General features: G+C 35.2%; 1 protein-coding gene across 1 annotated transcript in view; it reads left to right on the top strand.

Annotated features, from left to right (window-relative positions):
- The window catches only part of LOC128145451 (transcription initiation factor TFIID subunit 4-like), a 151,351-nt gene that overhangs the window by 76,461 nt on the left and 51,342 nt on the right, over positions 1-23,548 (top strand). The window contains exon 13 of the mRNA XM_052795538.1: positions 3,465-3,521. Coding sequence (XP_052651498.1) covers positions 3,465-3,521 — 57 coding nt within the window. The remainder of the gene's footprint in view (positions 1-3,464; positions 3,522-23,548) is intronic.

The following is a 23,548-nucleotide window of genomic DNA, read 5'->3' on the forward strand; positions in this document are numbered from 1 at the left end:
GTGAGATGCAGCATATTAGGATTTGGATGTTAGAGGGAAAGGAGAAAGGAAGACAAAACCAAAAATGTGAGATGACTTCGAAGAAAAAATTTAAACTGGAATTAAAAAAACGTAGGAATGCTTAGTCAGTAGCTTGATGAAAGTCAAGTGTAAAATACTAAAATAATTGGTGAGTAAAAATGGTGACATATAAACAAGCACTACAAGAGCTGAGCAGCAGCAAAATAGTTCAAACTCTTCAGAGGAAGGAGACGATGTTCACATTTGGAATGGAGTGTAAAGAGAAGCCAGAGACATTTTTAAAGCTTATCTAGGCACCTCTGTTAAGCTTGACATTTTTGTTTGCTTATATTTGCTCTAATCTGTGTTGCATCAGCATTGAAGAAGCCTTTTAAAATTTACATTAGATTTTAAAGTGAAGAATTAATAAAATAGTCAATGTTTATACTTCAACACATTTTAGCCTCCATATGCTGACAATTTTATTTCTGAAGCTTACTGATTTGTAAACTGACATGGTAGTCAGTAGGAAGGTATTTTAGTCTGTTTAAAAAAAAAAAATCTGAACACAAAAAGAAACAGAAAATGACAGTTAAATTCCTTAATTTTTTTAGTATTACTTATACCAGTAAAGACACATTTGATGTAGAGTTGGAATTCTACTTGTTTGAAACAAGAGCTAGCCTGAGCTCTTTAAAAACGCCATTAGGTGTGGGTTCAAGGAAAACCAGAAACTCATTGCATTATTCTAAATGTAAAAGTAGTTCTACCTTCACCTTCAATCTCGGTTTCTATATCTAACATCACCTGGTATTTTAAATCTTCATTACTGAAAAAAATTCCTGTATTTAATACAGGAATTTAAATCAGTCAGAAGTTGATTATCTGTTTCCACCTCTGCAATAATTTTTATTATTTACTTACTGTGAATGAGCTGGAGGTTTACACAGAGTAGATCATCTGCTTTTTTGCCTGCTTTTGGGGTCTGCTTTTTCAGATTATCCTGAACTCCAGATCTACTTTTATTTGGTAAGTTTCTGGGGGGGAGAAAAAAAAAAAAAAGCCCCAACTTTTAAGTGTGTTATTTTTTTAATCTGTAGCACTTCCAGAGTTTTTCCTTCACTTATGGAGTCCAGGAAATTGCAGTGTTACTTTGCATCTATTGCTTTAATTTTTCTTACAGTGTCCCCAAACACAACATAGATCTGGTGTGTTTTCCAGGATTCTATCACTTTCTTGTAGAAACTTGGTAACAATATTAGAAGTCTCAGCTTGATTCTCCCAGGACACTCTGCTTTCTCCTTAAGCTGAAGTGCTTTTAACTTGTACTTTGCATTTGGCAAATGATTCAGCTTCATACAGTAATATAACAACACTTTGTATTTTTGTACTGCTTTCACTGTGAGACTTGGAAGGCAATAGAAGTTTATTGTACATTTATAAATTTATCATCAAAACCCATGAAAGGACTAAATACAATAATCCGTACATCATACTGGAGAAACTGAGGCACACAATGATTGAACTGTCATCACAAAATGACAGAGGAAGGACCTAATTCGGCTCAGTTCATAAGTACTTACCTAAGTCCATCTCCTAGAGAAGAAACTCATTGAATGGGGGTTTTTGTTTGTTTTTTAACCTAATAGGTATATATATAATCAAGTTCTTAGTAATTGCTCCACTGAATAGACTCCCAGCTCTCTGGCAGATCCACATATTTCATTAAATGCTTTTTTATTCTTTAAACATTAACTAGAACAGGTTATCTATATTTTTTATTTTTGTCTGGCCACAGCAGTTAGAAGGAATCTCAGTTTAAGTTAAGTTGGAGTTTCTTTCTTGGTTGGCATAACTACAACATAAGAGTCTAATTTGGTCATTAGCTATCTACAGATTTTAATTTCTCATTACTTACTCCAGACACTATCCTGACAAACGGCCTTTTATGCTAACAGGCACAAAAACACTGGTAGGTGGTATTGGAAGATGAAGCTAATGTGCACAGTTGAAGAGTGAAGCGCATCTTCTAAGCATCTCATTATTGTTTAATTTGGCCATGCTTTGTCATCACTATGTTTTGTATGTGTGCTATATTAGCTGAAAAAATAATCCCAGTTTAAAAAAAAAACAAACAGGAAAAAGGATAGAGAATTCAGTGTCATTGGTGCCATCTGCGGAATCATAGTCAAGGCTCTCTCCAGGTGTATCAATAATATTACATATGCCCTTACCCTTAAGACCTATCTCCCTTTGGTTTTCTTCATGGATTTTTAACTTCTGAACAGAATATGTTATGAAAAATTCAAACAACGGGAAAAAATCTGAGCATATGTAAGTTTGCAAGCTAATAGTCTTTCACATTTCAGGTCTGTCTTCATCATAGAAAGAGACAGAGAAAGATAGATAGGAGAGGGCATAGATATTCTTGTTCCTTTAGGAGTTGTGTAAATGATAACACTTTAAATCTCAAATACCTAAATAAAACAATTACATCTTTCAGGTATCAGGAACAACAGTTTTCCATGGATGTCGCAGGTTTTATTGCAGCTTCTTACAATGTTTTATGCAACCATTTCTCAACACTGACCAATCATGTAATCAAAAAAGTATAATGCATATTTTATCTACCTCTCGAGTTTTGAATTCCATCATTTTGAGTATGCTTAGTGAGCATAAATAAGAATTCAGTAGTTTTAACATATGGTTGTAAAACAGTCTGTAATCCGAAGAAATGTACTGTTGTGGGTTGTTATTGCAATTAAAGTTATTCTTAATGGTTTTTTAGAGCTATTGTTCCTGGTTTTGAAGGAAAATTTGAAAGTCACCATTTGGCAATATTTCTCCAGTTTTCAAAATTACAACATTAATATTATTAGTAGTGCATGAATGAGTTTAATTTACTTGTATTTCTATTCTATTTTAATTTTCTTGTATTTCTTACTCAAAGTAAGCTTATATGGATAGTAACATCTTTATTATGAAGATTTACTGTTTGGGAGGGTGACTTTACGACTGTTTTCTCCACATTCTTTACCAACAGCTGAATAAAAGCTTAGTTGCAAACAGTGATTTATTTTAAAATAAGTGACTGTAAGGAGTTCCAATTTAAAAGTTCAGATAATGGAAAGGGTGTCACTTCTGCTCTCGGATGCTTGAATTTGTTTGTATTAAATAATTGAAATCTAAACCTGTATGGATACTTTAGCATTGACAAAAACATGGGGTTTTGTTTTTTTTTTTAAATTTAAAGCTAGAGTAGATCTTATTTGCAACTGAATATTTAACAGTCTTTTGGGTGAGGCCTTCGGGTTTGAAATTGCACTTCTATGAATTTAAGCATTCCATTTTTGACACCTTGTATCCTGTTCCCCTTCTTTGCTATTTTTTAACTTATTGGAACAGATGAGGGGTTCTTAAACCATCTGTTAACCTTTTTTCCCCATTTTTTTTTAAACATGTAGAGTCGCTCAAGGCAAGAAGACCCAGAGCAAGCTAGACTGAAACAAAAAGCAAAGGAGGTAAGCAGAGCTAGAGATCATTACACTTGACATTTCAAGGCTTGAACATATTAATTTTTTATGCCTTGCTACTTGTATATCGTTAATAAAAATCTGACTAAAAACTTTTTAGGATGTATTTGTTGCTTTGCCTTTGATCTTCATGTTTGCAAACTAATACATTAATACATGTGAAGCCTAAGGAGGTTTTATAAGAGAATATTTCCATACATTACATTTTCATTTCCATTTTAGGTAGCTGTAGCTTTTGTTGGGTTGTTGATGACAGCAGCACTAGGTTTTGGTGGAAAATATATGCCTTTGTCTTTTTGTAAAATGTCACTTTCTTAGAAATGTGCTATTTAACAATTTTGTTCTTTCAAATAATGTAATTGCCAGTCATTTTCTCTACAGCATGGTTGAGTGGACTATTTACTCATCAGTCTAAATTACAATAATCTAAAAATTATCAAATAATTTCAGATGAAGTTTTGATATGTTATTCTAAGAGTAACAATTTGTGAACTACTGAGTACCTTAATTTGCTGTAAATGAGAGTGGCTGTCCTTTGCTTAAGGCAACTCATGGCTTGGGATTGGGTTGTAACTTAAATCGATTAGACTAAAGTATCTATCAGTTGAAAATCATTCCTATTTTAAAAAATAAGCAACATCATTTGCAGCAAACTGGTGCTGTTTTTTTAGCCAACTTCTTTGGATATATACATTAGAAGGTAATAATTATACATTAGAAGGTAATATATACAGAAAAATGCATATAACAAGTTCTTTTGTATTGACCCGTTCTTCCTGTTTTGTTTCACTGTTGGCAGTATTCTATCGTTCCGTTAGCTATACAGATTTTATATATACAACAGTCAAAAAAATCCAAGTACATGGTTGAGTTTTATTTGTCTTTTTTTTCATTATGTGATTATGTAATAAGATCTGCTGAAATGAGATCTTGTAAACATTAGACTATGTCTTAGTGTTTCCAGAGTTGGGTTTGTCAAGCAAGTATTCAAATGAAATAGAGTAATCAAGTTATTTGGCAGGAAAAGACACAGGATTTTAATACTACTTGAGTTTAGTATGTAGCCAGTGTATGCAAAAGAAGAATCAGATTTCTGAAAATAATTGATGGCAGGCAAAACTTGCTGTTGAGCTGAGAACTAAAACTACCATGCTGCTGGAAGTGAAAGCAAGCTAGAAATAAACGCATTTCTTTCTGCCACAATATTTGCATTCATTGTAATTCTTTTTCGGCCATTGGAAACTTGAGGAAGCAAAAGTAAACAACAGGGCTAGTAAAAACACATTTTCTAGTAGTTAGAGTGAAATAGTGGTTCTCTTTACAACTGTGATAGAAGACTTGCATTGTAGCCAGTGTTGCTGCTTTTGGTATAGCTGCAGGAGTACTTCTGCCTTGTATGAAAATTCGCGTTGTCTGTATAAGCTGTGTTTCTTACCCACTAGAGGGAGTGACACTGCTGACAAGTGAATAAAAGAAAGTGTATGAAGTGTATTCTGAGTAATGGTAATGGTAGTATTAGTAAAGAGGTAGCAAATATTTTGGTGGTAACCTAATTAAAAATGCTTAAATCAAACTGGTATGTGATTTCAAAGTAGTGGTGTTCCTGGATATGATAACATGTTTGAGTAAATGCAGAATGAATACTAGGTTTTCTGTTTGAGTGCTACACCCTATTCTTTTGTACATTAGCCCTGCCTTTTTTCCCACCCTTCTAATGAAAGTGTATAATTTGCTGGCACCATGCTTCTCTCTGAAGTTGAATTTCATTCTACATATTTGAAACCATAAGAAATAAAAGCATGTTTCTGTTTTTAGCAATTAGGGTTCTAAAGCTCTTTCTTCAACTAGTTTAGAGACTTTCACCTAAAATATTCAAATATATTTAATAAAAACATATTCTTTTGCATTAACTTTTGCAAAGGGGAGTGGGAAGGTGAGACTGGCAAGATTTTGGTTTAATATTGTTTATATTTTTTTCTACATTAAATACTGAATATATGCTGATGTCTCAAATGTATTGGCACTACCAAAATAAAAAATAACCAATTTTATAGTATAAAAGGTCGATTAGATAGAGTGTCTTTGGCACGGCTTTGTTATTTGAAATTAAAAGTTTTGAATCAACTCCTACAAAAATGTAAAAATTTCAAAACTTCACTGCCAGATGGGCTCCTCTTAAATGTGCGTATGACCCATAACTGAGAGAGAAATTGGGTTTCTTCCAGGTTTTGTATAAGCTGATGAATATAATACTGTCAGCTTTGATAATAAGCTGGTTTTGAAGCTGTGTTTCCATGATTTCCATGTCTTGAATATTGCCTGAAGACCTTTGTTGCTCAGATATTCTTCTGGCCAGTAGTAAAGTGACTACTAGGTAGTGTTTTAAAAAGCATAAAGAGGGCATCCAAGAAACCTGCAGCATTTTTAGCTTGTGTTACTTGTTTAATGATACAATTGTCAGATAGTTTGTTTTTTTGTACCAGCAAAGGAGCTGATAATTCCATTATTATGTCCTGGAAATGGATAATGTTTCAGACTTTGCAGTGTGCCTCCATTTGAACAGTGACACTACTGCATTCCTTCTGCTAACCAGGCAGTCTGGAACTGTCCTCTTCAAAACTATACCCTGGTTCCCTGCCAGATAGAAATGGATGAATATCTAAACCAAACATAACCAATCCATGAAGTCTGATGAAGAGAATATAGCCCAAGATACTTAATGAAGACAAAAGTCAGAGGGAGAAAGTGAAATACCAAAACAAGTAATTTAAGGTCTTTAAGAAGGTCTTTTAAATCTTTAGGAAAAAACTTCCCAAAACATTGAAAGAACTCTAGAAAACATTGTCTTGGAATACAAAGTAGAGGTACCAATGCAGGGATAATAGGATGAGAAGGGAAGAAAGAAGACTAGCAAAGGGTATTTGTGCCAAAACATTATCCTTTATCGATATTTTGGAGTCTTTCATTCCATAACACTCAGGGTTTTTTGCTAATTTAAAAAGAAAAAAAAGTTCAATTTCTGTCACAGAACTTCTACCATTTAGAAGTCCCCTTCTTGCTTATTGGTGTCAATGAACTGTACAGGGAGATCACTATGTCCTTTGAACGCATTTAAAAATATATTTGGTAAGGTGAAGATTATTTTAAGTTTTGTTCTGTAACTCCATCTTACTCTATTTATTAGCCAGTCTTCAAACCACTCTGCATATTGTTTAAACCAAACTGGCATAAATCAAGTTTAAATTGCATTTAAATACTTACCAAATGAAACAAGGTCCATCTACATATGGTCTTATTGCAGAGACTAGACATAACAGTCAGGTTTCATTCACACGCAGACTAGCACGGTTTTAGTTAAGTCAGTGCAAACCCACTCTTATTTCAGTTTGATTGACTTATTTTGCTTTAGCATTAACCTGTTTCGAATGGACTTGAGTGAAAGCAGTAGGAGAATGTGCCTGTGGGGGTTTATACTGCTTAAAACTCGCCATTTACTTTCACACTTTTAAATTGGTGTGGCTTTTTGTCAGTGGACATTGTATGATTATTTTAATGGTAAACCTATTTAATAAACTAGTGAAAAATACTTTCCATTGAGACTATTTCAGGGAAAAATGCTGCTATTCAGCAGTTACTTGTTACATTGTTTTGTAACATAAATTCTGAAACATTTGACTCTCAGTACAACTTAATGTAAGAAATAGCATCATTTGTGAGCAGTTATCTACTTCATATTGCATGATTAAAGCTCCTAAAATCAAGTTTTAGAAAATACACTGATTTATGTAGTCTGTTGGAAGCATGGAAAGTCACAAATGTAAGTTACAGAAATTATGAGTTCTCTAATTTCCATTAAAAGGGTTCATTAAGTAGGACATAAAACAGGCCATATAACTGATAGCAGGAATAGATCAAGATTAGGAATAATTTAGTCAACACCAAGTAATTAATAATAGAAATTATTTGAAAGAAAGGCAGGGAAGGTAAGATCCTAAACGTCCTTTCTGTCATGGATATGTTTCTACATATTCACTGTCTGTTGCCTAAAAATATTTTAATTTAAAAGTCAAGTAGCTGAGTTTGATCCTGAAAGATTAACTTGGTTAAAATCTTTGTGTCATCATCAACCAAGAATATTGCATAATAATAAAAACTTAAACCAGACACCATAAATGTCTGGGCATGTATCCAGGACCTAGATCAGTTTAGATAACACTCAACTGAATGTATTCTCAGATGTACTCGTTAACCATGCAAGTGAAATCTCAGACCTGTTGAGATTCATAATAGAAGCCTTACCGATTTCAAGGGAAGACAGAAGACAGCCCTTTACATACCTTTGTCAGCACAGATAGCCCATCTTTATAGGATTGAATAAAGTCATTTAACAGCGATATGTGTTTGAGCCGGTTGCTGTTGTGACTGTTACACTGGCTAGGAGCTTTGGGAGTACCCAGTTCTTGCATAAGTAGACCAGGGGCAGGTTTTTTCCATACTCCCAGAAGGAGTTGTATCCACTGCAGCATTGTGGTAACCACCCTGCTTGGGTACAGTCATCCCCCATGTCTGCAATGTCTTCTGTAACAAGAGCCTTACTTGGCTAAGTTTTAGATTTTGAACTGTATCCTTTTCGAAGTTGTATGTACAGAAATATCTGGACTGTTAGCAGATAGAGTTCTTTTACTTAATAATCAAATATGTACGTCATAAGATGTATATCTTACGTGGCTCTAACACTGCCTTAGAAATTTTAAATGCCACATAAAAAGATAACTTGTCTCAGCAGAATTACTGAAACTCCAGCATCATATATTTAACAATTAGATTATGAAAACAATTTTACTCTAAATAATTTCTTGTCACCACATTACTATTTATTTATCAACTCAGTAGGAGTGATTTCTTTTAAAATATTTAAATCATAGTTTACTGCAGTTATCCCTGTTTTCATAAGGTATTACTGAAAATGAAAAGCAAATGAAAAGGATTTTGTTTTGTTTGATAAGTTAGTTTATTCACCTTTTTAGCAAAACCAAAGTCCTTAAAGATTGTACTAGTAATGCAGTATCTCGTGATGAAAAGTCTAGAGAAGTTTTCTATTTTACCATGCCTGACATAAAAATATTGATTCAAAAGCAACAATCTTCTCTTAAAAAGGTTTCTTATAAAACATTCCACTGAGAAATGGAGCACTTGGACAGAAATAAGTTTAAATTAAATTTCCACTTAGCTCTCTAACCCATCTGAGGGTCAGTAGTGCAAAGAAGGAAAAGCTAGGAATATGATCCCTGAAGTAATGGTAGTGCAACATTTAGGCAATAATGATTCCTCAGAACTGAGTTGTTTCATAAATAGTTTTCTGCATCAGGTTACCAATGCTATAGCTGTGATGCAGAAGGAATGCAAGCATTTTTGTCAATAAGTGTAGAACGTTAGATACCAGCATCACTTTGTTTACACTCTCCCGTTACCACAGGTCTATTGTTTGTACACAGAAAAATGCTTCAGAAAAATGCTTAGACTATGCCAGTACTGTCTAAGCCCATGCAACACTGCCATGGATGTGGCTTTAGAGTACGTTTCCTGACGTTATAAAGTTGTTGCAGTGACTTCAAATGTTAATATTAAACTTGCATCTCAGAGAGAAGTGGTCCTGTCTGTTATCACTCAAAATACTTTCATGAAAATCCTGCTGCATTATCAAGCTTACTGCTTTTATGTTAACTGTATTTTTTTCGTTTTGAGTAGATTTTACTTTCGATGTTCAGATATGTTATGGTAACAGTCACAAATTCTGATAACTAGAGTTGATTATGAACAACTGGGAAAGACACAAGAGGCAATGGTATTATATTTGCATATGCAAATACTGCTGCTGAAGAAACAAGAAGATCTATAACCAGTAATAAATTTATTGCATATGAATCTCAGTGTGTAGATCTTCAAAATTTCATATTAGTTTAAAGACAGTGGGTTTTGCCAAAAAATTTCCTGTGTTTCCAGGGATAAGGTATTACCCTGCCATAAATTCTACCAAGTCCTGAAGAACTTCAGGCAATAGTAGTCTTACTATTCAGGAGAACTTTTTGCATATCTCTTTGTAAAATTGAAGACCATGACACTTCCAACGTGTTTTCCTATGCTTGGAGCAGAAGTGATGGCAGTTGTTTGGCTGAAGATGAAGTGTGGTGTTACTCTTGCTGTACAGAGAGTCAGAAAACTGGGTAATTGGTGGAAAAATGCCAGGGGATCAAAGGAATGGCCATAATATTTTCCAACTGAGTCAAATTGTTTTATTCCTGCTTAGGTAAAATGTATATTAATTAGAGTTGAGTCAAGAGCTAGATTTTTTTTTTTCTTTTTGTCTTTTCTCTAACCCAAGCTTGACCCAGGATTACCTCATTAGTCTAGCAGAAATCTAAATTAAATCCAATCCTGTCCAACATAATAATTTCCTTCTACAAAATCATGTTGGTGGAGTTCCATAGTGATGCATGATTTTAGTGTACATATACTGCCTAGCTCTTGTTTAGTTAACATGAATGCTTGTTTTTTGTGATGGATAACTGTTGTTTTTAGCATTCTATAAGCAGTGCTGTTATATTTGCTGATGTATGAGCTGAATACGCGACCTTTCTTAAGTAACAAACTATTTTTATACTTGATACATCTTTATAATATAAAGTAAGAACACTATTTTTATGTTTGTTTATACTTGCTATCTAGAAAACAAATTCTTAGAACTTCGTTTACTCCCTCACTAGAGTTAGATACAAATTTGAATGCATTGTGTGAGAAGGATCATTAGTATCGTATCGATGTGTTGTGCTACCTCATGAAGACCCATGTCAGATTTGTGAGTCTTTGTATGTGGGGTGTTCATAAGCACAGATAAATGAGGTTGCATACCTTGGAGAACAGGGGCTAATGCAAAACAAAATGGGACAGGTGAGTATGGCAGGAGAAAGGAACAAGAAAGCAAGCTGTCTAGTCAAGCATTGTTCATTGTTTAGCTCATGTCTCAGTGAGTCTAGAAGAGGTATTTGAAAGAGAAGTCTTCAAATTAACACAGCAGCAGTGTAATTTCCTTAGATTTTGTATGACAAATGTATTTGTACTGATGCAATCTGCTATTTGAGACATTAGCAGCTATGTACGCAAATGAAATACAGTAATTGTCTTACCTTGCTACCAAAAGGTTCCCATGTGGCACTGAGAATTTGGGGGCATTAAACAGGAAAGAGTTGTATACACTTGTAAAAGTTGGCTTTTGTTTTTGGGATTCTTACTCATTTTCTCACCTTTCCCAACAAAATTTTAAGTAACTCTGTACTCTTGATTCTCAAATAAAATTAGTGATGAAGACTCGAGAATCATTTTCAAATTAGAGTTTAGCTCTGTTGTGGAATATACTTGGTTTGTGTTTGAATATTTCCAAAAGAGCAATACCTGTTACAAATACTGCTCTACCTAATGGATTTCATTTTTTTAAAAAGCTGAAAAGGAGGCAGGGATGGAGAAATCCATTCCTGTTGTTTACATTGTCTTCCAGAGTGCATACAAGCCGATGGAGTCCTGCCTAATAAAAGATTGTTGTAACAACTAGTGTCTCATTATAAAGCAACAGGACTACTTAAATACGGATTTCCAGAACTTGGGTTTAGAATGGTATAAGCTTTTTGTAAAGAATTTCTGAAGCTGAAGGTGACTGTGCTTTTCTGAATCTCACCAAAATACTCCAGCAGGAACTTAAACTTGTAAAATGAATTGTCTGAAGGTGGTGTCTGACTTTTCCACAGTAGGTTTTAGAGCCCTTCAGATCCCCTGCAGTTTTCCTTCCATGTCTGTAAAAATAACCAGTGCTACTGCTTTTGGATTTTGAGGCACTGCTAAACAAGTGGAGGGTGGCAGCCCCATTTTTCTAATCACTTTTGGATGCCCAGACAACAGCGCTTGGTGAAGAGATAAGGGAACTGTTCTCTTCCACCTTTGCGGTGTGAGATTTGTGTTAAGGATGGTTTGGCTTTGCCTCTCCTGAGTACCGACAATTGCATCCAGAGGTTCCAGGAGATGCAGTGAGGAATGCATGCAATGGTACTTCCCTTTCCAAAAGATTTTAAAAATTCTTTTCATGTATCTAAATATATACATGTATAGATATATATATCAGATCAATTTGTGCAAGGAACACGTTAAGACTGAATTTCCAGTTCTCCTTCTGCCTCAGTGTTATTTTGTCTAAATGTGGGTCTTCCTCAGATAGAAACAACCTCGTGCTTAATTCGTCACTCCGGCACAGCCGGAAAAAAAAGCGGGGGGGGGCGGAAGAGGTATTTTCATTTGGAGGAAGCCATGAATGTGGAAAAATCACATAACTGTTTTATGTGAACACTCCAACAGATTTGCTTCCCTGCTGATCTGGCAAAATAATAGCACTTTAGACCTTATAATATGATTGCCTATTTAATAAGTAGAGGGCAGCAAATGTCAGCTGCGTCTGCTTGTCAGAAACTGAGGAGGTTGCTTGGACAACAATCTAAATTATTATTTAGATGTTTTGGTCCCTTAGTCAAGCCTGCTCTGCTATACAGAAGCTTGCAAGGAGAGGTCAAGGTGTACTTACGCTTCAGCCTGCAGGGCAAGTTTTCCCCCATCCTCTGTATGCACATTGGTTTCTTACTCCAAAATAAACCTGAATGAGGGCTTTAATTCTGCCGCTGAGCTAACATGTTTGTAAGCCCTGTTTGGCAGCCTCGGAGTGCCGGAGGCAGCACACAGCTGCCAGCTTTCATCTGCCCCCAGTTCCTCTGGGCGCTCCGCGTCACATGATATAACCTAAGGGGATTGAGACGCACCTACTAAATCTTCTGTTCCTCTGCCCACTCAGTCTGGGTGCTGCACATTGCACCGGCAGCAGGCAGCTGGCCATCAGCAATCAGCTGCATACCTCCTGCTGACAAATCTTCAGTCTTTTCTTTGTGCAAGACCCACACACAAAGATCTACCCGTGGTCCCCACATCTACTTCCCCGCTGTAGTCTGGAAGGGTATTTGCATGTTCTGTCATCTTACAATGGCAGGACCTCGTTTGAAATGCATACGTTTCGTAGAACACGCTGCATTTCATAAAATCTGTGATCTGCTTCTAGCCTGTTAGTGGAAGATGAAAGAGTTCATGGGAGCAGAGTTAAAGTTGGAACCATAGTAGTAAAATTTTAAAAAGAGTAATTTAAAACTTCCTTTTCAGCATATTTTTGAGAGTTGAAATATGTGCATGCAATGCTCTTGTGTATCTCCAAGTAATCTATAAGATGTACAAGACATTAATTTTCACAAATCTCTTGAAGAGTATTTTGTTTAGCAGATTGTAAAATCAGATACAAAGAAATAATCTGTTTCTGTAAATCTGTGTTATAAAAGTATGCTATAGTTTTCCTGCAAGGTTCGTCAGCATCTCCTGCCTGTCTGTGCTGGGATGTGACAATTTGTGTTTATGTACTTATGTATGTATGTATGTATTTATTGTGGAGTAATGTGAACATTAGCTTTGTTGTCATTTTCAGGTAGTTTATTGTGGTAGAGTTTTAAGGAATACTTAATACAGTTAACAGTAGGGTAGAAAGTGTCACTTTTGACTTAGTAAATACTAAACATTTCTGTCTGTAGCTAGGTTATATGCATAATCTTCTCCTAAACTACAAGCCAGGCTAGTCAGTAACGTGTAGAGGTCGTGAAAGGTGTGTTAATGTCTATTTTCTATTTTTAGTTTAGTCTTGTTGTTAAAAAATACCTTTGTGTCAGCCTGTGAAAGAGTCTCCCAATAGTTACATCATCTTAGCTGAATAATGAGATACTGCTCAACATATCCTGAAAAAGTAGTTCCCCTTTAGTAATTTTTTAAAATAAATAAAATGTATTATTGCCATTCACAATGTAAACAGGATGATTGTTTTTCCCTCAAGTACGTGTTTACTAAAGGTAGATATGATTATCTCTAAAATGTAAACATTTGAAAGGTATTACTGTATTTTTAATGTTATTAGGCAGTTAAGTAATGATTTGTAAGATTTGTTTTCATTTAGCGTTGAAGATTGTTGCTGGTTAACTTCTAGTTTTCCATGGAAATAGTCAGAAAGATGTGAATGGGAAAGTATGTTATATATTTGTGCTGATGAGTGTCTGAACACTGAGGTGTTACAGCTTCCTTAAAACTGATATCTCGGTATCTGTAGGATTGAAGTGAAGTGAATTGAAAAACAGTATGATGCAATTACAGCTCATAAGTTTATTGACTCTGCACAGCCATGCAAAAATCTAAATAAGTGATCTGAAGTACAGAGTAGGCTTCCTTACACTCTTGTGTCCTTTCCCTTCACAACTAGTAAATCTATTTATATTTAGAACAGACATTTACATTCTTGAAACAGAAATAACACCATGTAGATTTCTGAAGATCTCTCTCAATCTTGTTTTTTGACATACTATCAGGTTTTTAAAGGGATTTTCACCTTGTATGGCCAAAAGCCATATTCACAAGTTAAGGTGCATGAAAATCTATTAATTTCCCCAAAAGTAAGAATAATTAAAAAAAAAAAAAATCTGTTCTGGAAGAAGTGCTGATATCTGGCAAACATGTCAGACAAGTCAAGTAAGCTTTAGGAAGGTGTCTAATATACAAAATGGGAAATTAGACTGAACATGAAAACTGAACTCAGGTGTTAATTGTGTACAGGAAGACAGGAGGGAGGGAGAATGTTCACTTTGCTAGAAACATAATAGAAGAGAGATTGGTGAGAACAGAGCACGTTTTTAGGAGAAATAGGATAATTTTATCTATTTATTTTCAAAATCTGTGTTTAAGTTCTGGAAAAGTTTGATATATGTTTTCATAAGGAGCCCTTAGTCTTAAGGCAGCTCAGCAATTTGTGGCTCTAATGGACATCTGCCAGTTCTGGAGAAGTGAGATAGGCTCCCCAGTATAGGGTACCTGTAGAATATATAGGGATATCTGCTGTGTCTTAACTGTGACAGGTAATAATTCAGAAGGTTATTGAATATACATTATTACTTCACTGTATATGCTGCTGTTTAATTAAGTAAAACACTTTCAGCTTCCTATTTTGAGGAAGAGCAAATGCAGTATTCAACAAAATTGTTCTCTATTTTAATAATGTTCTATCATTAACAGTTGCCAGTTTTTCCTTCTTAAGCAATATGTTCAGGGAATCCATTGTTTACTAGGGTGTGTCAGAAGACATAAATATGGGATGATTTTTTCCCCTCTAAGAATGTAAATTGTTTGCATCTTTTAGCTATTTTACCTTTTTAATGATCTAGGTGACCACAAGATAGAGTGATACAGACCTCTAGCTTGCATGGAAAACATCTAAAGAACATGCAGCTACACTAGGTAACCCTATAAACTTCTCTAATTTAGTCTCAGGTTGAAAGCTGGTAGCATATTTTAGGATGCAGAAGTCGAAAAATGCTCTGGATTTTACTAGAGATGTCAGTTGTCAGAGGAGAAAGGTAACTTGAGGTCATGAGAGGCTGGTACAGTTTTTTGAGACCAGTTGTTAATCCCAGTTTTGTCAAGGTTTAATCTCAGTAATTTACATAGAGATAAAATATACTTCACTATTGCGCTAAACTTCTGTGTGTGTTGCATGGTGCTCAGTAAAAGGTGCTGGGTTTCAGTAATATGTGATAGTGTTCTGCTCTGGGGTTTTTTATTGATGTTTTGGATATAGAGCGATTATAATACATACTTAAATATCTTGTATGTTGTTACGTAAAATGCATATAGTTCTTAAATTTGTCAACCGAAGCTTCTGTGAACATTGCAATATATGATGATTTCTGTGATCTGCTCAGCTATACAAAAGAAAAAAATTCATAAATGTACATTTCATAAATATCCTCAGGTAATTTTAACTGAAGCATTGAAAATAATTCCTGAGTAAAAAATGCTCATCTGTCCGTCTGTCTATGTGGAAAGATTTTCTGGTAAGTACTGAAATTTGAAAAACAAACTCCCTAAATCTGATGGAGAAGGAAATGTCTGCCTTAGCAGGCAAGCCAACATTCAGGAGTGCTGAGAACATGTGGTAGACTATGTGGCAAATACGAGAATGATCTGACTGTTTTGTCTTGGGGATTTTTTTTTTTTGCCCTATTTGCCTCTTAGTGCATTTTGCTCCTGTCACTTTTTAAATGTGTGTTCCTCAAAATATTGAAAATTGAATTCTTCTCTGTCACACCATTGTAACTCTGGAATAACTATTATCAGTAGCAGTATTCAAAACAAACAGAATTGTCCCTCTGGTATTAGATATAATCTCGTATCAAAACATCTCCTGTGGACAATTAGGATTTATTGTTATCAGCTGCATTTAACATTTTGACTTAAATGCAAAATTTTTTTGTAGTTATATATATAATCTGTGTTTATGTATACCATGTATTTGAAAATCAACTCAAAATTTTGTGATTTTGCATTAATTTCCGATTTTGAATCTTTAGCATATATTTCCAATCTCGTCACTTTGATTTTGTTATTTAAGATGCGAAGAAGAATGTAGAGCTTTTTAATGCACCAAATCTGTTTTCTTTTTGTAGTAGTTTCACATTTAATTACAGCTGTCTTTGATAAACTGTGTGCCAGAGTTTGTAATATATTTTATAAAGCAAAGTCCTTTGGTGAGTTGGTTACTGAAACAATAAGCATTTGTGACAGGTTGTTTGCTGAATACTTCCTCTGTGCATATGGCAGATCATAGTTCAGTTGTTAGCAGATTATCCATTGTGCCTTGATGTTAAAAGAAGATACTTTTCAGTCTGTGCTTAAAGCTGTTCTGCACTGTCCTAAGAATGGTTATGTTGAGTGGGATCTAAGAGAAGTTAGGGGAAGTTCACATATACCAAGAAGGAAAAAAAATGAACACAGCAAATAGCTTGTAGTGATTCTAGCTTTCTGCTCGTGATCTCTGATAGTATTTATTGTGAATTTTTCCACTGAATTTAAAACTGCTTTAAAACAGTTAATCGGTTCTGCAGTAGAACATCATTAAATACTCTTCAAATTTATAGCCAAAAAAGAACCTTTAAATACATGTAGAACCATTATTACTTCGGGGCCAGTATTTTAATCCCATATTTTTAAAACTGGACTGGTTAGAAAAGTGAGGGGGTTTTAGACATCAGTATTTTGAACATCAATTTTAGAATGTAAGGAAATTTTACCCAATTAGAAGAGGAAAGTCAGAAATATTTGTTTTCAAGATTGTGAGGAAGAGGAACATGTAATGAGGGGATAATCTGTAGTTTTCCTCACTTTTTATAATGTACCAAGGAATAGAGAGCAAAGAATATAGTGGAATTTTTCTGTGAAGAATTATATTCTGCTGTTGGTGACACACATTTTAGTCTTCTAGTATGTTGTAGGATTGTTAAGATCTAAATCAAAGGTTCAGTTTGCAATAAATTGAAAATTAATTAAACCCCCATTGTTATTTTGGAAATGGGGAGAGTATTTGGGGGAGAAGCATAAGGAAGAGTGAAAGATTAAAATTATTTTACTTGGAAACATGAATGTAAGGAGGTACATTTTAGATCATCTCATTTCCTTTTTAATGCAAATCTGATTATTTGATTATTCACTTTTATTATTTATTTATTTATCCTTATACAAAAGTTAGAAATTATACATATTGGGAATGTAAGCATTTTTATAATGCAATAATAATAGTGCAACTATTGCACTCGTTTCATCTGTCGGTGAAAAAGGATTTCAAGAAAAAATAATTTTGAATAGAATTAATTAAGGGATTCTTAAAGTGCTAAGCTTAATGTAACTGCAGTTCTTTAAAGCAGAAAAACAAGAGAGAAAACAAATAATGCCCCTTAAGCAGATGCTTATTCACATAGGATAACTGCTCTTTGATTTTGGAGAGGTGGTGTGACTTGCAGTTGGAAACCTTGATTTATTGTGTCGTTATTTATATCTGCAATAAATGAGGAATAAGCATAAAACATGAAAAGGAAAATTAGGTATTACGCTAGTTCTCTTTTTGTATTTTATTTACATGAAATATACATTTTTTTTAATGGTGTGTTGCTGTGCCTTTTGTTGACCATATCTGTACGCCAGGTCTGTCTGCTTGTTTCCATTGGCTTGTCATGTTCACTAATTAGGGAACTGCTGCATGATTCACCTTGTTAATTAGAGGGACTTGCACACAAAGGCCCTTCGGGCAGTGCGAAAGAAGAGCCTAGCACTAGTGCCCTGAGAAAGCTACAGCCTGTGAAGTAATTCTTCTCATCTACCTTCTATTTTTTATTTGAAATGAATAAATCATTGAGATTTTCCTTGTGGAGTGAGAATGCAAGAATTCACATCTTTGTAAGATGTAAATTATATGTGATCAATAGAAGGGGATGACTACTGTATTGTACTTACAAGATTCCCTAATTTACTACTTGTCAGTGTATGAAAAATTGCTTGAAATATTTTGTCCCCACACCGTGGTATGTTGTTCCCTTGATCTGCAGGAGAAATGAGCAGTAGCGGTTTTGCTATAGTTAAATCTAAAATAGAAAAGATGTAGATTATTTAAATTTTGAGCTTGTTTTGCATCCCCAGTGGAACTTCCATTTTGCAAGCGAACCCCCGGTACTACCCCCATAACTTTTAAGGGGGAGAAGAAGTTGGGCGTCTGGCTATTTTTGTTCCTGGTATTGCTCTGCCTCAAATCTCGCTTTTGAAGAGAGTAGCATACTTGCTATATTGTGTATTCTTTAGTTGAATATAGTTTCAGAATAAATTAAAATTGTTTTTGTCATGTCACTTAGACTTGATCAAACCACAATCCAGACTGCGTTAAAAGTGCACAACCAGTCTCTGCCCTACACATTTCCCATCTGTTTCTGACACTTCAGAAATTAACTTCAATGCTATTCTTTCTAACTATTTGATTAAAATTACTTATTACAGCCAAATGATTTTTAGTAGGTTGCTACATTTGCCTCATTTCCTCAAATGAGGCTGGCAGTTTCAAGATGCAGATTTCCCATAAGAATGCTAGAGGATTGGTATCAAAATCTGGGCATTTTCTTTTGGAATAATCTAGTTCATAAAGCCTTTTACCAGAATTTCTGATTAACTAGTATTTTAAATGCACTTAAAATTTCTGCTATTCTGAAATTTTGTGGTAATGACATGTAAGCAGAGAAATTTTACCAAAAGATAGAAATATTTATTATTTTGAAAAAATGAGGAAAATGCTTCAGGCTGGCTTGAGATTTTATGGTATGACGTAGTATCGGTCTTCACTTCCACGAAGCTGAGATATTGCTATGTACCTCAGTCTTCAGTTGACTCCATTGATGTACTAACCAAGAACACACTTTCGCCATGTTTTTGGTACAGTTCTGGTGTAATGGTTCGTAATTATTTCAGATTTCAAGTGTGTGCCAGAGATGGAATAGAAATAAAAGTAACAAAAGGCCATGCTATGCTATTAAAACTCATGACGTGTGGAGAAGATCGTGCAGATAAAACTCTTGATCAGAGTCTCATAGTACTAACACAAAGCTGTAGTGGCCATGGAGAGTTTTCACTATCCAAGTGGCTGTTGTATTACTCAGATACAATGAAAGATTCTTTAAAGGGTATTTTTAAAAATGTTTATTTCAGGGATACTTCACCATCTGAAAAACAGAGCAGTTGATTCATGTTCTAGTACAACCTTCAACACTGTGTTACAGTGGACAGCATAGCCTCTGGGAGTTACTGTGTGCACTCCAGCTGCAAGCGTGGGGAACTGATAGAAAGCTTGGTTGTGTGGTTCATCTGACCCTTGTATTTTCCAGTGCATGATTTTAAAAAAGCAAAGCATATTTATTTCCTCGCTTCTCTTAGTTGAGTTAGCTCCCATTATCCCGGTGTTTCTGTCAGACCTCCCTAACTAAATCCACAGCGCAACAAGTTTGCTGCTCTTTGTAACTTTAGTCTGTAACTCTAGACATGACCATCGTTTATACAGGTTTTCACTGTATTTTGTATTCCCTAATCTTCATTAAAGCATCAGTTTTGGAGCCCTCACATAGTGTCTCACTTCAGGGGGAAAGAATAACATCCTAGAAATCTTGGGAGGATAGTAAACCCCTGCTTAGATTAACAAAGGGCCTGGGAAAAGATCTTAACCAGTCTTTCTCACTGATACCCCAAGAGTGAAGATACTCTTCTGTTGCTTGCACCTGAATTCAGGAGCCTGTGAGTAAGCCATCAAGCTTTTTGACTGGTATTCTTACCAGTCATATTTATACTGTGTGAGTATGTCTTGTTTCCTTTGAAGAACAGTTTGAGAAGATTTGTAATTGTCCGTTGTTGTGTTGCTCCAAAATATAATTAAGACTGATAACAAAAAAATAAAATAACAAATCTTAGGGAAATCGTTTCAGAACTTTTTCTGATCTTACAAGTAAATTACTGGCATCTCAAAAAGTTGCCAATTCTAGTAATGCTGATGCTGCCAGTTGTTTGTGCCTCAGAAACCCTTTGCTCAAATGATCTGTATTTGGCTCGGTGAATCTGCCAAACACTGTTATGGGACCTAAAGAATATCAAGGCTTAAAATAGGGGTGTCTCCAGCTTAGTATGGAAGAGCCTCGAACTGGTGCTACTGGAGGTAAGTTGTTTGAGGAATAGTATAACCAAAACCAGACAAAATGTGCTGGAGCCCGAACAGCAGATTTTGAGGAATGAAGAAATGTAATGATTAAGGTTACTGGAAGGACAAAAAATCCCATTGTTGTAGAACTCTTTCAGAGGAATTTGAGGGATATCGTTCTAAAAAAAGTATTTATTACACCTTGTATTACTATAGGTAGGAATATGTAGCTTAAGAGATGGTTGGACAGTTGCAGAAATAAATGGGTTTAAGTTAAATTAAAATAGTGCACTGTATTTTAAAAATCAAAAAGGCAACTAACCAAGAATATACAGAATTAACAAAAAGAAGTTCATATATACCCATAAAGAGCATTAGTTGATTAAAGGGTCTAGTGGGATAAGAACTTAAAACTATTTGGGGAATAAAATAGTACTAGAGACGAAGTATATTAAAGAATTACAAGACTTTAAAATCACTCTCAAAATTCTTCATGCTTTTGATTTTTTTGTAAGCTGTAAGTAAGCTTTTAAGGAAACCTCCAAGAAAATTAAACCTATGAGTATGAATATATATATGAATCAGTTCAGACAGTATGTGGTCTTGAGTAGTAAGGAGATAAAATTGTAGTTTCACTGATAATTATTTTAAAAATCACATTTAACTGGGTAATGTACATGAGTGGAGAAGATTACAATTAAGGCTTTTTTTCAGGGAAAAATAAAAATGAAAGGCAGGATGCACCTGGCATTTTCTGTATCAGAAGTTTGACATATATTGTGTTGAAAGTAATATGGCAAATGTTAATGGAAAATCTGAGTAAACTTCTAATACGTAATGAAATTAGATGTAATAAACACAAATGTCTATTGTAGGAAAGACACTTGATCAAAACTACCCCAGTTAAGGTTCCAGAACTGTATTCAGATGCTCATTATTTTGAGAAACATTCATCTTGGGGGCTGAAATGTTCCCAGCTTAGTCTTTGCCCAGGGTGATTTTTTTTCAAACACTATGCAATAATTTTCAACTGTTGTTAAAAGTGTGTGGGGGGAAAAAAAAGGGGGGGGGGGGGGGAATACCCACCACATACACCTTTTCCAGTAAAGTAAAATCTTGATCTACTTCAAATAGATGTGCAGCCATAGCAAGTGATGATTGGAAGTTTTACTGAGTTGTGGGACAACTCTTGTGGAGAAGTAGCATTCCAGCTTTGTACTGAAGAAAATTATGTGTAATTTGGCAGAGCTGTGATGGTTAAAAGTCTCACAGAATGTGTTCCGTGTATGATTTGCTATTACACATGTAAGACTTCTCTGGTATTGCATTGTTGCATGGCCACTTCTAAACTTTAGGTACTTTGGACCAGCATGCTATTGCTGTAGGAGTTCTGCTGAGCTTTAGGGACTTCGGTAGTACAAAAGAGAGGCGGGAGCACAGCATGGGCATTCTGCAGACGTTATCTGTTTTTCAGGACTGTGTCTTTGAAGTTCACTGATGTACCGATCCTTCTTGATCATTGTCCTGGACTTGTTGAGGTTACTGCCAGCATTTTTAATGAGTTTCATTTTTTAATTGCACCTTCTGTTGTGGACATCTTAGGACATGTGTAATGGCTCCACATTTCAGGCTCTCCTCAGCAAAAAAGATGTTTTTCCAAGGGGTGTAATCACTGTCTGAGACTGATAGATACATGTTGCAGAACCATCAATTAAGACAAGCTTTTCCCAGCATATGACCCTGTTACCAGGAATTAAACCATCCATCGCAAACAGAATTAGGAGGGATCTTCATTGATGCCTGTTGGATAGAAATCAATGCTTAAATCATTGTTTATATGATCTTGCTTTCATCAAACATTTCTGCCATCTAGCACTCTCCGTTGCCAGTTTCCTGTTTGATGTTCATTCCTGGCTGTCTTCATTCTTGATTGCAGTTTACAGTCTGTCGATATTTATAGCTTCTGTTGTGCTGTTAGCCTCTTCTCTGTCCTCTTTTCTTCTTCTTAGGTGGTATTTCTGAATTATGTTGGGAATTGTAAGTAGCCAAAATCTAGTTCTTTGTGGGCTGAGTTGGCTCTGTGACTACAGAAACTTGTACAACTCAGCTTCTATTCCCTTATCAAATCCTATATTGACAGTATTTAAACATACTTGACTACTTCCTCAAGCTCTTTCTTCTTTATCTTCACAGTCATCTCTGTCTCTCTGTCACCAAGTTATTTTCCTTCCAGGCCTAAAATTATCCCTGATGTCTGCCTGTAGGTAGAAAAACACCTCTTTGACCTTTCTCTCTTATGTGATGCCACTCCCTCTTCTCCCTTTTATTTTTAAAGGTACTTATATGTAGACTTGAATTGTTAAAGAGTCCCAGTCGTCCTCTTACTTTCTGATCATATTGAAGGAAATTTCTTAGTGCAGTCCTTAGCAGCTACAGCTCAGGCTCGTAGTTCATCTACCTCTCTGCTTTAAACAAAGCTAATTTCAGTTTGCTTAGGTTTTGCCCTCCATTTGGAGCACATTTTGCCTTCCTTTCAAGATGCTTTTTGGTTTTGAACAGCTCCTGTCTTTCTGTTGAGTAGTGCAGTGCCTCACTAGCTGTTTGACATTCCCTTTTCCTGTGGATTCAGGTGAGCAGGTGAGATTCACTGGGATGTTTGCATAGCTGACGTTAACACACTTGTGCTCACTGAAGAGGAATAATCCTCTGTTGACAGTACAGATTACAGCCACTGCTAGGCCATTTAATTTTCTGGATTGGAGAAGGTGTTTGGCTTGAGATCTGTAGGTGTTCATACCAAGTATCCAGCATTTGTTTTACAGTTGTCTTTCCAGACCAAATTCATACCTGGAACAAATCCATAGAATTTATTCCTCTAGCCATAACTTCCTTGAATGCACTCTTGGATTAGTTGATCTTGTAGAAAAGTGGATAATAATCTTCACTGTTCTCTGTGGTTATTAAAATACTAGTTAGAGTAATGGATGGGGGATGTAGTTCTTAAAGAAATCTTGAAAATGAAACCATACTAATTTGTGAAACAGGTGGTTTCTTCCAGTTGTGTGGACTGCCACAACTGCCAGTGGAAGTAGAAATCTAAGAAAAAAAAAAAATTCACTGAGCGTGTGATCACACCATATATTTATTTATTAGTATCTCAGTGACTGTTCTCATGACGGCTTGTAGTGCAGAAAAGGCTTAAAGTGAAAAAGGCTTAAAGTAAATGCTTGGTTTCTCTTGCAAAATTATTTACAAAGCATGCCATGAATAAGTGCGTTCTTCGTTTTGGAAATTACTAAATCCAGATTTTAAGTTCTAATGTTGATACTTCAGATAGACATATGGC

The sequence above is a fragment of the Harpia harpyja genome, chromosome 9 (assembly GCF_026419915.1).
Source record: "Harpia harpyja isolate bHarHar1 chromosome 9, bHarHar1 primary haplotype, whole genome shotgun sequence".
NCBI classification, from domain to species: domain Eukaryota; kingdom Metazoa; phylum Chordata; class Aves; order Accipitriformes; family Accipitridae; genus Harpia; species Harpia harpyja.